General features: G+C 44.7%; 2 protein-coding genes across 3 annotated transcripts in view; one reads left to right on the top strand and one right to left on the bottom strand.

Moving 5' to 3' along the window:
- The window catches only part of si:dkey-122a22.2 (uncharacterized), a 191881-nt gene extending 188442 nt beyond the window's left edge, over window positions 1-3439 (bottom strand). The window contains exon 1 of one of the 2 annotated variants that reach the window (XM_060824317.1): window positions 3222-3438. In XM_060824317.1, the coding sequence (XP_060680300.1) occupies window positions 3222-3293 (72 nt within the window). In that variant the 5' untranslated portion in view covers window positions 3294-3438. Of the gene's footprint in view, window positions 1-3221 lie in introns of both variants that reach the window. The other variant, XM_060824318.1, reaches the window with a different exon arrangement.
- Window positions 3440-3543: 104 nt separating this feature from the next.
- Window positions 3544-14950, top strand: part of oxr1a (oxidation resistance 1a) — a 524990-nt gene continuing 513583 nt past the window's right edge. The window contains exon 1 of the mRNA XM_060823372.1: window positions 3544-3603. The gene's annotated coding sequence lies outside the window, so the exon portion shown is untranslated. The remainder of the gene's footprint in view (window positions 3604-14950) is intronic.

Consider the following 14950-nt stretch of genomic DNA (forward strand, 5'->3'; position numbering starts at 1 on the left):
ACAGGGCAGTGAAGGCGGCTTTTGGCACACTGCCCTTCATCAGTGAGGGCATGGAGTATAGAAGTTGGGAAGTTATGTTGCAGTTGTACAGGACATTTGTGGGGTTGCACTTGGAGAATTGCGTTCAGTTTTGGTCACCTTGTTATAGGAAAGATGTTTAAACTGGAAAGAGTGCAGAAGAAATTTACAGGAGTGTTGCTAGGTCTCAATGGCCTGAGTTATAGGGAGAGATTGGACAAACTAGACATTTTTCTTAAGATCGTAGGATACTGAGGCGAGTTTGTGGGTGTTGGGATGATCAGTGGAACAAACAGTTAATGGAGAACTTCAGATCAGCATCTACAAGAAAGCAACACACACAGACCAGATGCTTAACTACAGAAGCAATCGTCCCAGCGTCCACAAATGAAGCTGCGTCAGGACATTATTGAAAAGGGCCACAACACATAAGAAAAATACCAACACAGCATATTCAAGAACGGGTACCAATAAACAATCTGCTGATTCCTAAACAACAAACCCAAACAAGCAGACATAATGTGTCCACAAACTCTAGCCCCATTACCATACATCAAAGACACCTCTAAAATGACTCCCAGACTGTTCTGACCCCTTGACATCATTATAGCCAACAAACCTACCAACACACTTAAATAGCAGCTGATGAACCGAAAGAACCCTATACAAACAATCAGCAAAACAAATGTCATTTACAAAATAAGGATTGAAGCAAACACTACATTAGTCAGACAGGCAGAAAACCAGCCACCAAGATACACGAACACCAACTAGCCACCAAAAGACATGACACACTATCGTTAGAAGCCTTACATACAGACGAGGAAGAACATCACTTCGACTGGGACAACAGATCTGTCGTAGGACAGGCTAAACAGAGACATGCACAGGAATTCCTAGAGGCCTGGCATTTAAAATGGAACTTTATCAATAAACACATCTATTTGGATCCCTTTACCAACCTCTGTGAAAAAGAACTGGAAATGATATCACCCAACTTAAGAGACAAAGACAAATAAATAAAAAGCGGGACATAACACCAGCACTTCACTGGGGGCGAAATGATGATGTTATTTAGCATGGTGATGGAATGTCTGAAAACAAACTTTTCAGCTCAGCGAGCAAACTTACAACCAGATATATAAAGTCAGATGCTCATGTTGTACAGTGCATACATAAGGAGTGCGGAGTTTGAAGTAGTGTCGAGAATGTAGTGCTGGAAAAGCACAGTAGGCCAGGCAGCATCCGAGAAGCAGGAGAATCGATCTATGAAGGAGGAGGCCATCTGGGATTTTCTACGATGGAATTGGTTGCCCTGGGAGCTGTTGCAATGGAGGCAGAGGAATTGTCAATAAGGGATGGCATTTTTTATTACAGGAAGCAGGATGGGAGGAGGTGCAGTCCAGGTCGCTGTGGGAGTCAGTGGGTTTGTAGTAGATGTCTGTGGTTAGTTGGTCACCAGATATGAGATGGAGAGGTCCAGGAAGGGGAGGGAGATGTATGAGATGGTCTGGGTGAATTTGAGGTCAGGGTGGAAGGTGTTGGTGAATTTGAGGAACTATTCAACCTCCTCGTGGGAGCACGAGGTAGCACTGATACAGTCATCAATATAGCAGAGGAAAAGGTACCAGTGTGGCTGTGGAAGATGGACTGTTCCATGTACCTGACAAAGAGGCAGGCATACCTGGGTGTCATGCAGATGCCCATGACTATCCCTTTGGTTTGGAGGAAGTGGGAGAATTGGAAGGAGAAGTTGTTGAGGATGAGGACCAATTCAGCCAGGCAAATAAGTGCGTCAGTGGAAGGATACTGGTTGGGTCAGCGTGAGAGGAAGAAACAGAGGGCTTGGATGCCTTCGTCATATCAGATGGATGTATGCAGGACTCAGATGTCCATGGTGAAGATAAGGCATTGGGAGCCAGGGAATCAAAAGTCTTGGAGGAGGTGAAGGGTGTGGATGGTGTCCCGAACGTATGTGGGGAGTTTCTGGACTAAGGGGGACAAGACAGTGTCAAGGTATGCAGAGATCAGTTCACTGGGCAGGAGCAGGCGGAGACAATGGGTCAACTGGGGCAGTTAGGTTTGTGAATCTTAGGAATGAGGTAGAATCAGACTGTACGGGGCTCTCGGACTATGAGGTTGGAGGCTGTGGTGGGAGAGTCCCAGAGGTGGTGAGGTTGTGAATGGTCTGAGGAGATGATGGTTTGGTGATGGGAGGTGAGGTCATTGTCAAGGGGGCAGTAGGAAGAGGTGTCTGCGAGGTGGCGCCTGGCTTCAGCGTGTCAAGGTCAATGTGCCAAACTACCACTGCACTTCTCCTGCTATCCGTTGACTGGCTTGACAGTGACGTTAGGATTGGAGCAGAGGGAATGAAGGGATGTGTGTTGCAAGGATGAGAGGCTGGAGTAGGTGAGGGGGGGTGGACAGGTTGAGGCGGTCTATGTCACGACAGCAGTTGAAACTGAAGAGATCGAGGGCAGGTAACAGGCCAGCATAGAGTGTCCAGGTGGGTGGGGTGTGTTGGAGGCAAGAGAATGGGCAGGAGTCTTGATGGAAAAAGTGGACTCGGAGGTGGAGGCAGAAATGTTCAAGGTCGCAACGTGAATCAATTCAGTAATGTGGGAGTGTCCAGAGTAGTGTTTGGAGTACTCAGTCATGCACAGAATGTAAAGTCTAGTATATATGAATTGGAGATGCTGATGTTGGACTGGGGTGTACAAAATTTTAAAAAATCACATAACACCAGGTTATAGTCCAACAGGTTTATTTGGCAGCACTAGCTTTCCGAATGCTGCTCTTTCAACAGTAGTGAAGGTACAACCACCTGAAGAAAGGAGCAGTGCTCTGAAAGCTAGTGATTCCAAATAAACCTGTTGGACTATAACCTGGTGCTTTGTGATTTTTAACTGTATACATGGAGTACGGGATACAAGAGATAAATAAGATAGCGGATGCAAGGGAAGGGATACACTACGTGGAATAAGTGGGATTGGGGCATGGATATACAAGTTGCAGTATACAGGGCAAAGTCGGCGACGTCAGGAATGCACGAAGTTCGAGGTACAGGGTGCAGTGTGCACAGCTCCAGGGATACTGGGGATCTGGGTCAACACACATGGGGATCTCTAGCGACCTTCCCATGCCCAGGTAACGTTGCGGTGCCTCCAGCAAGGCGCATGCTTTCGGCCCCGGACTCCAATTACCTGCTCTTCCGGCTCCGATACAATGAACGGCAGCCGGGCCGAACGCTGCGTCCTCCTCCACAAACCCACCATGTCTTACACTTCCTCGGTCCACAACAGGCTCCAAGCAGGAGACTTATCCAACACGGAAATGGGCTGGAGAGAAAGGCCCTAATCTCTTCAGGATCCACCCCTTCAGGGTCAGGCCAACACACCCCGCCCCCCACACGCAACATCTCAGACACAGACTACCTTCTCCCCCGAGAAACCAAAGATCCGCCAATGCGAATGGCCTTTCATCTCTGCGCCCCGCCCACAAACTGGATCTGCCAACGTTAAGGCCTGCTCCTCTATACCGCAAAGCCCTCTCCTTCCCCTCTTGCCCCAAGTAGGTCTCACGCAGGTGAGTGAGCGTCGCAACACAAAGCCCTGGCAAAATTTATTTTCAACTCTTCTTCAATCTCAGAAACCTTTTAGCTAATTTTTAATCCATTCTGCCAAGGGCATATCAATCCCAAACATTTATAATTTGCACACCAATCTGTCATATGGTACTGTGTTCAATTGCTTTCTGAATATCCAAACTTGTCAGAAAACTCATTTAAATTTGTTAGACATGACCCGCCTTTGACACTTTTTTTTAGGATAAAGTGATTTTTCTCTAAGTGTATTATGGCCTCCATGAGTTGTGGAATATCCCTATAGCGTGGAAACAGGCCTTTCAGCCCAATAAATCCACACAGACACTCCAAAGAGTAACCTCCCAAACCCATTCTCCTATATTTAACCCTGACTAATGCACCTAACTTACATATCCCTGAACACTATGGACAATTTAGCATGGCCAATACACCTAACCTGCACATCTTTGGACGGTGGGAGGAAACCCACACAGACACAGAGAGAATGTGCAAACTCCACAAACAGTTGCCAGAGTCTGGGATTGTTGTGAGGTAGCAATGCAAACCACTGAGCCAACCCAAGGTGTCAAGCTGAGAAGTCTGTTGTTTCCTGGGTTATCTATTGTCCCTTTCTTAAATATTTTCAATCTTCCAATTCCCCAGGACTGTGTTCAGAATGATTGATTTCTGCCAACAGCTCCCTGAACTGAGCTTTGACATAGGGTCAGTTAGACTCGAAACATCAGCTCTTTTCTCTCCTTACAGATGCTGCCAGACCTGCTGAGATTTTCCAGCATTTTCTCTTTTGGTTTCAGCTCCCTTAACTCTCTCAGTAATCCATGTGAGTTGGTAACTTCTCTACCTGGAGTGTTTCAGTGAACGACTTACCCTGCTTGATCCTTATGGGCTCCCATTCAAGTCTTCAGTAATCTTTTACTATGCTTGAAGAACATGATACTATTTGTTTAAGTATAGCCTGCCATCCTTTCCTCATGCTTCTTCTTTGCCATCATTCTACAGTATTCTGTGTCCTTTCACCAAGTCACTTTTTATTGACTCATGAAGAATCCTTGACTCCAGTACAACCTCTTTAGAGTCAGCTTTCAGAATGCCAGAATCTCTGACAGTCGTCTTTTTACCTGACAGTGAAAAGTCTCTGAATGGACCAATCAGGAAACTCACACTCTCTGATCTCATTACACTTATTCCAACCTGAGCCTCTCTCCTGCATTTGAGATATTCCTCCTGATTTCTAATGCTATTATTATTCTGGTATGCATCATCTGCCTTTTTCTTCCTTATTTTTTCGTCACTATCCTTCTTCATCCAGGGTACTCTAGCTTTGGATATGGGAGTGTACCTGGCTTGCACACTATTCATCTCCCTTTTCAAATTCTCCCATTCTTTTATCCAATATTTTATCCACCAAAACATGTTTCCAATCAAGGTGCTTCAGTTCAACTTTTAGACCCCTTTGCCAGTCTGAGAGCTTAATCATTGATTATTAAATATTTTTTGTCTTTTTTCAGTATCATATGGAAACTGTTATGATCACTATTTGTCATCTTGCCTAATTTCCTAAGACCAGATCTAACACAGCATTCTCCATGGCAGTAATGAAAACATACTGTTCTAGAAAGTTCTCCTGCATGCATTGCAGGAATTTCTCCCCTCTCCAGTCCCTCCACTCGAACTATCCATCCTTTCTTGTCTTGCAGACTTCCATAATCTGCCATAATCAGGTGTTCCATTCTACTTCCTCCCCATTATTTAGAGGTTTACAATAAATACCCAATAAGGTCATTGTTCATTTCCTGTTTGTCACCCCCAACCACATATATTTTAATCACTACCTAAGTATGATCACAACTCCTTAAGTTTTAAGATAGCCATGTATAAGGTTAAGTCCGAACCTCGCAGTAAGTACAAAGTTGAACAAATACATGAATAGGAAGGAAATTGATCGATAAGAATTCTGTAAGTGAAGACAGTTTTAGTATGGAAGGGCAAAATGTGTCAGTGCAGGCTTGGAGGGCCAAGTGGTCTGTTCCTGTGCTGTGTTGTTCTTTGATGGGGCTGATGGGCTGAAGTCTGTTTATTTCAATGCAAGAAGTATGGGTAAGGTTGATCCTCTGGCTGTTCTGAATTCCTCCCACAGTCCAAAGATATGCAGGTTAGGTGGATTGCCCATGCTAAATTGCCCTGGTGTCCAGGGATGTGAAGACTAGATGGATTAGCCATGTGAAATGTAAGGTTATAGGGATATGATGGGAGTAGAGAGGGTCGGTATGGACTTAGTGAGCCAAATGGCCTGCTTCCACACTGTAGGAACTCCATGATAAATTGGGGGAGGGGAAATTATGTCAGTATTAGGCAGGAACATTATTTGGTAGTAGCTGTTATTGGGCAAGTCCATATTTGACATGTGGGAGTCACTAAAGGCCAAATGATCAAAGTTCTGGTCCAACATATTTCAGTGAGCAGGAAGGACAAGGATGACAAAGTGGTGGTCCCTTGCTGACGAGGGTGACTCTATTCCATTCTCAGGGTGAGACCATAGACCAAGTGTAGCTGCTGCAGGCTCTATTACAATCAAGGCAGGCATTGGTCACAGGAAGGGGTGAGCTGGGTGTTCGAATGGCGGGGTGAGCTGGGTGTTCGAATGGCAGGGTGCTCCTTTCGCTGTTTTAGGTTAGCTTCTACTTTTTCCCAACAGCAAGTCTCAAGGTGCTCGAAACCTTCCCGGATGCTCATCCTCCATGTTGGGCCACTGATTCCCAGGTATCAGTGGGAATGCTATGCTTTGCCAGTGAAGCCTTGATGGTATCACAAGTGTTTCCTCTGTCCACCTGGGGCTTGTCTATTATTTCAAAGCTGGGAACAGAGCACAATCTTGGGAGTCTCACGTCAACCATGTGGATGTTGTGTTCAGCCTATTGTAGCCAATCAAGGGTGGTCAGTGCCTCGATGCTGGGGATGTTGGCCTGGTCAAGGATACTGCTGTTGGTTCTTCTTGCTTTCCAGCGGATCCACAGGATCTCGCACAGACAACATTGGTGGTACTGCTCCAGTGTCTTGAGTTGTCTGCTGTAGACAGTCCATGTCTCAGAGCCAGGCAGAAGGGTGGGAATCATCACAGTTCAAAAATCATGATCTTGGTGTTGAATCTGATGTTGATGTAATTGAACACCCTTATCCTCAGGCAATCAAAGGCTGCACTAACACACTGGAGGTGATACTGGATGTCTTTACAAACAGCAACTTCATCCAAGAGGACAACTTCCAAGGTATTGAGAGTAGTCAACATTCTCAAAGGTCACCCTGCTGAGCTTGATGATGAGGTTTTGCTCCACAACATCAGGTCAGGTTGGTGGAGGACCTTCATCTTGTGGATGTTCAGGATAATACCCATATTCTCATATGCCTCTGTAAAGGTGTTGATGATGGCCTGAAGTATGTCCTTTGAGATTACCCATACACAAAGCATCATCTGTGTACTGATTGGGATAACTTTGGGTTTGGCACAAAGGCAGTGGAGGTTGCATAATTTCCTACATTAAGTTAGCTCCACTCTAGTAGGGAGCTTGTGAGCAGTGAGGTGAAGCATTGCAGTCAGGTAGATAGAGAAAAGTGTTAGAGTGATGACAAATCCCTGCTTGACACCAGTCCGAATGAAGAAACATGTTGGAGTAATTTGTCATTACCATGATTTCTATGTCGTCAAGGAACAGGCAAAGGACAGTGACAGGGTGGCACGGTGGCTCAGTGGTTAGCACTGCTGCCTCACAGCGCCAAAGATCCAGGTTCGTTTCCATCCTCAGACGACTGTCAATGTGGAATTTGCACATTCTCCCCGTGTCTGCATGGATTTTCTCCAGGTGCTTCGGTTTCCTCCCACAATTCAAAGATGTGCAGGTTAGGTGAATTGGCCATGCTAAATTGCCCATAGTGTTCAGGGGACATGTAAGTTAGGTGCATTAGTCAGGGGTAAATATATGACAAGAGGGTAGGAGAATATGCCTGGGTGAGTTATTCTTCGGAGGGTTGGTGTGGACTTGTTGGGCCAATGGATCTGTTTCCACACTGTAGGGATTCTAATTTTTCTAATACAAACCTCACGGGCAAGCATAGCAAAGATGTACACTCCATCATGCTTCCTTTTTGATGGCGTCAAGGGCCTTTGTAAGGTTGAAGGAGGCCACGTACAGGAGTAAGTTTGTTTCTCCTGCAGCTGTCACATGATGAAAATCATGTCCTTATGTGCAGTTCCGTGGCCAAAAGTCACACTACAACTCTGGGAGGAGTTCCTCAGTTACAGGGAGGAGATAGTTGAGGAAGATCTAGGCAATCCAAGAGTCAACAGCAGAGAGATTCCCCTGTACTTATAACAGTGAGATTTGTTCCCTTTTCTGAAAATATTCTTTATTATGGCACCTTGGAGCTCTCCCTGGATGCTCTTCCAGATAAGGGAGACTAGGGTGTGTAGCTGCAAAAGAAGTGCTTTGCCTCCACACTTCCATGACTCAGCGGGGATATCATTTGCTCCAGCAGCCTTGTTGTTCTTAAGCTGGTGGATAGCCTTCTCTACTTCATGCAAGGCTAGGGTGTTGCAGAACTAATGGCGTATAATATGCTGTGGGATGCATTCAAGGACAGTTGGAACAACCACAAAGCCTGGTTGAGGTGGTGTCCAAAGTGCATCTCCCAGCAGTTTTTGATGGCTTCATTATCTGTGAAAAGATTCACTCTTTCCTTGGCCAGCTATGGGATGGGGCCTTGGGTGTTTGCTCTGTATGTGGTCTAGACAGCACAGACGAATCCATGCATATCATGGTTATTGGTCATTCATTGGGATTCCAGTGGTTTCTGCACTCACCACCTGCTCTCTATATTGTATATTTCTTTTTGGATCTCTGTCTTCAGTAAGCCTGCTGTTTCTCTTGTGAGTGCAGTTATTGGTTTAGAATCAGAAATGCCATGCGCTTTGGGCTTAGTAGTTCCTGGATTTCATAATCATTCTCATCAAACCAGTCTTGGTGCTTCCTGGATGTGTGGCCAACCAAGTTTTCATAGGCATTGATGATGGTGGTCTTAGGGTGGACCAGTAATTGTTGGCATCCTGCAATTCAGTGTCGCTGAGGGTGACTAGGTTTGTGGAGTAGAGTTGATAGCATGAGGCTATTTCTTCCAGATCTTTACATGCCTCGCTGTTGAACTTTTTGCAGCACTAGTTCTGTTGTCTCCACTGCAGTGGGCTATATTTGGTTCATCCTGGGTCAGATCAGGTGATGGTCCAGCCGGCAGTCATCAGCTCCTGTCATGACGTGCATTATTTTAATATCTTTCCGATTCCTCGCTCTGACAATGACGTAGTCAAGAAGCTGCCACTATTTGGAGTGCCGATGCTGTCACGTTTTCTTGTGTTTGTCCCTTTGACAGAACAGTGTGTTGAGGAGGTTGTGGTCACAGCATTTGGTCAGGAGAGGGATGCTTTTGAACTTTTGCTTCCCAACTCCCTCTTTCCCGATTACATTAACCCAAAGTTCTGTACTTTTGTCAAATCTGGCTTTGAAGTTACCGAGGATGATAAATTTGTTGACTGTATGCACCCAAGAGAGATTGGTCAAGGCTGGAGTAGAAGGCTGCTTGACCTTAGCTGCTGCATTGAATGTTGGTGCATGAGCATTGAATACTATGGTATACAGTACTGATTTCGAGCAAAGATGAATATACACATTCACTCTATACACACACACACACACACACACACACACACAGACACACACACACACACACACACACACACACATTCATTCTGCACACATGTACACGTTCCCTTGGCACACATATTCACTCTGCATGCACACAAACGTTCAAAAGGTATACACACATTCACAATGCGCACATGCGCATGCACACATACTCACTCTGTACTCACAGACACGCACATTCATTCACTGTCCACACATTCAATCTGTGCATGCACAAATTCATTCTGCGAGCACATTCTGTGCATAAACACACATTTAATCTGCATGTACACACACATTCAGTCTGTGCACACATACAAATTCATTCTACAAACACATGTTCACTATACACATATACACACATGCATGCATTCATTCTGCACACACCTGTTCACTCTGCAAACACACAGAGTTCAGTTTGTACGCACACACGTCACTATATACACACGCATTCATTCTGCATGTGCACACACATACATTCACTCTGCACACACACTCACTTTGCACACACATTCACTGCACACACAAGTTCACTCTGCACATACACACATTCACTCAGCACATACACACACGTTCACTCTGTAAAAGCACATACACATTCACAATTCACACACACACAGATTTTCACTGCACTCTCACACACGTGCATTCACTCAAAACACACAATCGATCTACGCACGCACGTACTCACTTTGTGCACTCATACATATTCACTTTACGCATACAAATTCACTCTGCATACATATACATTCAGTCTGCATACACACAAACACATTCACTCTTGGAATGCACACACACACACTCTGCACACACATGTTCACTCCACTCATGCAAACATTCACTCTGCACACACACATTCACTCTGTACATGCATACATATTCACTTTATACATGCACATTCACTCTACATACACACATATATATATTCCGTCTGCGTGCACACACTCACATTCACATTGCACACGTTCACTCTGCGAGCACACCCACACATTCACTCTGCACGCATACACATTGACTCTGCATGCACACATAGACACACTCAGCTCACACACACTTACATTAACTCTGCAGACCCATGCATACATTCATTCTGCTCACACACAAACATTGCCTCTGCCTTTTGTGTGTTCAGTCTGCGCGCACACAAAAATGCACATTCACTCTGCACACACATGCACACATTCACTCTGCGCACAAACATTCCATCTGCCTCCACACACGCACATATATTCAATCTAAGTACATACACATATGTTCACTCTATGCACACACACACATTCACTCTACACATACATTTACTTTGCACACACACATGAATTCCATGTACACACAAATTCACTCGACACACACACATTCACACCTCTGCACACATGCACATACACACATTCAATCTGCATACGTAAACAGAGAAACACATTCACTCTGCACAAACACACACAATCTCTACACACACAAATACATATTCACACTGCGTAAGCACAAACATTCACTTTAGGCATGCACACGTGCGCGCACGCACACACACATACACACATTTCCTCTGCGCTCACACACATTGACTCTCCATGCACACACACAATCCACTCTGCACACAAACACACGTTCACTCTACATAACCACATTCACTCTACACACACACATTTACTCTGCCCACACACACACACATTCACTTTATGCACATACATACATTCACTTTGTTTACACATATGCATTGCCTCAGTGCACACACACATTCATTCTGCACACAAACACATGTTCAATCTACACACACACATTCACTGTTGGCATGTGCGCACACATCTTCAACTCTGCACACACACATTCACTCTACGCACACATTCACTCCACACACGTTCACTCAGCATACACATACATTCACTCTGCAAAAACACACACAGTTACACATTCACTCTGCACACTGTGTATGCATACACATTCACTCTCTGCATGCACACACATTCACTTGCACACACACTATCACACTGCACACACGCATTCACTCTACGCAGACACACACGTTCACACTACACATACACATTCACTCTGCACACACAGGCATTCACACATACTATCACTCTGCGCAAACACACACATTCACTCTACACAAACATTCACTCTGCACACACACGCACACACACACACATTCCCTCTAGGCATGCACCGACATAGATGTTCACTCTACAAAAACACATTCAGTCTACACACATATGTTTATCCTACACACACATTCACTCTGCACATACACATTTACTCGACGCACCCATGTTCACTCTACACGCGCATACATTCATTGTCGCTTCACACACACATTCCCTCTGCACATATTCATGCATACATTCACACTACACACACATTCAGTCTGCACAACTACACACACATTCACTCTGTGCCTACACATGTATTCACTCACAATCGCATTCATTCTATGCGCAAATACACATATACACTTTCTGCACAAACACACATCACATTCACTCTGCATGCTCACACACACATATTCACTCTGTGCAAACACACATTCACTCTGCACGTGCACACACATTCACTGCACACACAGACACAAACACATGTTCAGTATGCACACAAACACATATTCACTCTGCACACGCACACACACACACACACACGTTCAATCTGCACACATAAAAACGCACACACATTCACTCTGTACATGCATTCACTCTACACATACACACACATTCACTGCACACACAAACACATTCGCTCTGTGCACACACATTCACTTTGCAGACACACACACATTCACTCTGCACGCTCACTCACATACATTCAATCTCCATGCGCGCGCACACACATTCATTCTGGGAACACACATGCATGTTTACTCTGCACACACATTCACTCTACACATTTTTATTTACGCAAACACAAACAGTTACACAAACACAAATATACTTGACACACAGATGTTCACTCTGCACACGCACATATTCATTTTGCACACACATTCACTCCACACACATGCATTCACTGTGCACATACATACATTTATTCTGTGCACATAAATTCTTCTGCTTAGAAAGACATATGCATTCGCTCAGTGCACATATGCATTCATTCTGCACACAAACGCACACATTCACTCTGCACACACATGTTCACTGTGCCACACATGCATGCATTCACTCTGCAAGCACAAACACGCACATTCACTCTACACAGAGACACATTCACCCTACACACACACACACATTCTCTCTGCGTGTGCACATACACACACATTCACTATGTGCATGCATACATAATCATTTTACGCACACAGACACACAGTTCACACATAGATATTGGCTCTGCACACACATGTACACATGCAGTCTGCATGCAAACAAGCATTCCCACTGTCTCGCTCACACACAGGCATTCACTCTAGGAATAAACACACACACGTTCGCTCTGCAAAAACACACAAACGCACATTCACTTGGCACATGTACACATAGACATTCACAATTCATGCACACGCACAGATTTTCACTCTGCACTCACACACATACACACATTAAATCTTCACACATATACTTAAACACATTCAATCTGCACGCACACACATTCACTCTGTGCAGGCATACATAATCACTTTACATGCACATTCACCCTGCATACATACATACATCCATCCACTGTACATGGACACGCACACACACACATTCACTCCAGGTGCACACAGACACAAATTCACTCTACGCACACACAGTCACTCTGCACTTACACAAATTCACTGTGTGCACACATTCATTCTCTGCATGCATAGATATTCACTCTACACTCACATGTTCATTCTGCACACACACATTCGCCCTGAACAAACACACAAGTGCACATTCAATCTGCAGATGCACACACACACAATTACACTTCCACGCAACGCACAAACGTACACACATTCACTCTGTGTGCACACAGACGTGCACACATGTTTACTCTGCACAGACACACACATTCACTCTGTGTTCACGCATAAATTCACTCTGTGTTCACACATACATTCACTCTGTGTTCACACATGATCACTCTGCACAAACACTATCACTCTGCACACACACACACATTTACTTGACATATACATGTTCACTCTACACATGCACACATTTACTCTGCGTACACATAGACATTCACGCTGCACACGCACACATTCACTCTGTGCAAACACACATTCACTCGAGGCATACACAGACACAGGTGTTAACGCTACACAAACATATTCACTCTACACACATATGTTTCCCCTGCACTCTCTCAATTTCACTCTGCATACACATTCACTTTGCGCACACACACATTTATTCGACACACACGTGTTCACTCTGCAGATACACATTCACTCTGCAGACACGTGCATGCACGCACACACAAACACTCTCACTCACGGGATCCACTGACACAGATGTTCACTCTACACAAACTTTCCACAGTCAAGTTTACTCTGCACACACAATCACTCTGCACATACGCACATTCACTCTGTGTGCACATACATTTATTCTGCGCACACATACATTCACTGCACATACACATTCACGCTTCACACGTGTTCACTCTGCACAAATACACACACATTTTCTCTGTGCACACAGACATACATATTTACACATGCACAAACTCATTTACACTGCATGCCCACTCACACGTATTTCCTCTGCGCAAACACACGTTCATTCTGCACACACCCATACACATTCACTCTATGCACACACCTTCACTTTAGGCACGCACACACACTCATTCATTCTGTGCACAAACATACACATTCACTATGCACACACACATTCACTCTACGCAGACACACACCTTCACACTACATATACACATTCACAGTGCACACACAGACATTCACACAAATTCATTTTGCACATACACACCCACATTGACTCAAGGCATCTGTGTACACACACATTCGCTCAAAGTGTGCATAGGCATAGATGTTCACGCAACACAAACACATTCACTCTGCACGCATATGCATTGACTCTATACACACACATCTACACTGTGTGTCCACACACACATTCACTCTGTGCTTACACACATGTGTATTCACTCACATGCACAAACACATTCATTCTGCATACACACACACACTTTCACTCTGCACAAACATGCACCCATTCATTCTGCATGCTCACTCACACATATTCACTCTGCGCACACACATTCACTTTAGGCATGCACACACACACACATACGCACGCATTCACTCTGTGCAAGCACACACAGATTCACTTTCGGCATGCACACACACACTCATTTATTCTGTAAATACACACATTCATTCTGTGCACACACACATTCACTATGCACACACTATCACACTGCACACACAAACATTCACTCTACGCAGACACACAACTTCACACTACACAAAACACATTCACACTGCAAACACAGATGTTCACACACACCATCAGTCTGCACACGCACACATTCACTCTGTCCACATGCACCCACATTGATTCTGCGTGTGTGCTTGCACACCCACACACACACGTTCGCTCAAAGCGTGCATAGACATAGATGTTCACTCTACACAAACACATTCACTCTAAACACATATGTTTAGCCTGCACCCACGTTCACTCTG

The sequence above is a fragment of the Hemiscyllium ocellatum genome, chromosome 4 (assembly GCF_020745735.1).
Source record: "Hemiscyllium ocellatum isolate sHemOce1 chromosome 4, sHemOce1.pat.X.cur, whole genome shotgun sequence".
Taxonomy (NCBI): domain Eukaryota; kingdom Metazoa; phylum Chordata; class Chondrichthyes; order Orectolobiformes; family Hemiscylliidae; genus Hemiscyllium; species Hemiscyllium ocellatum.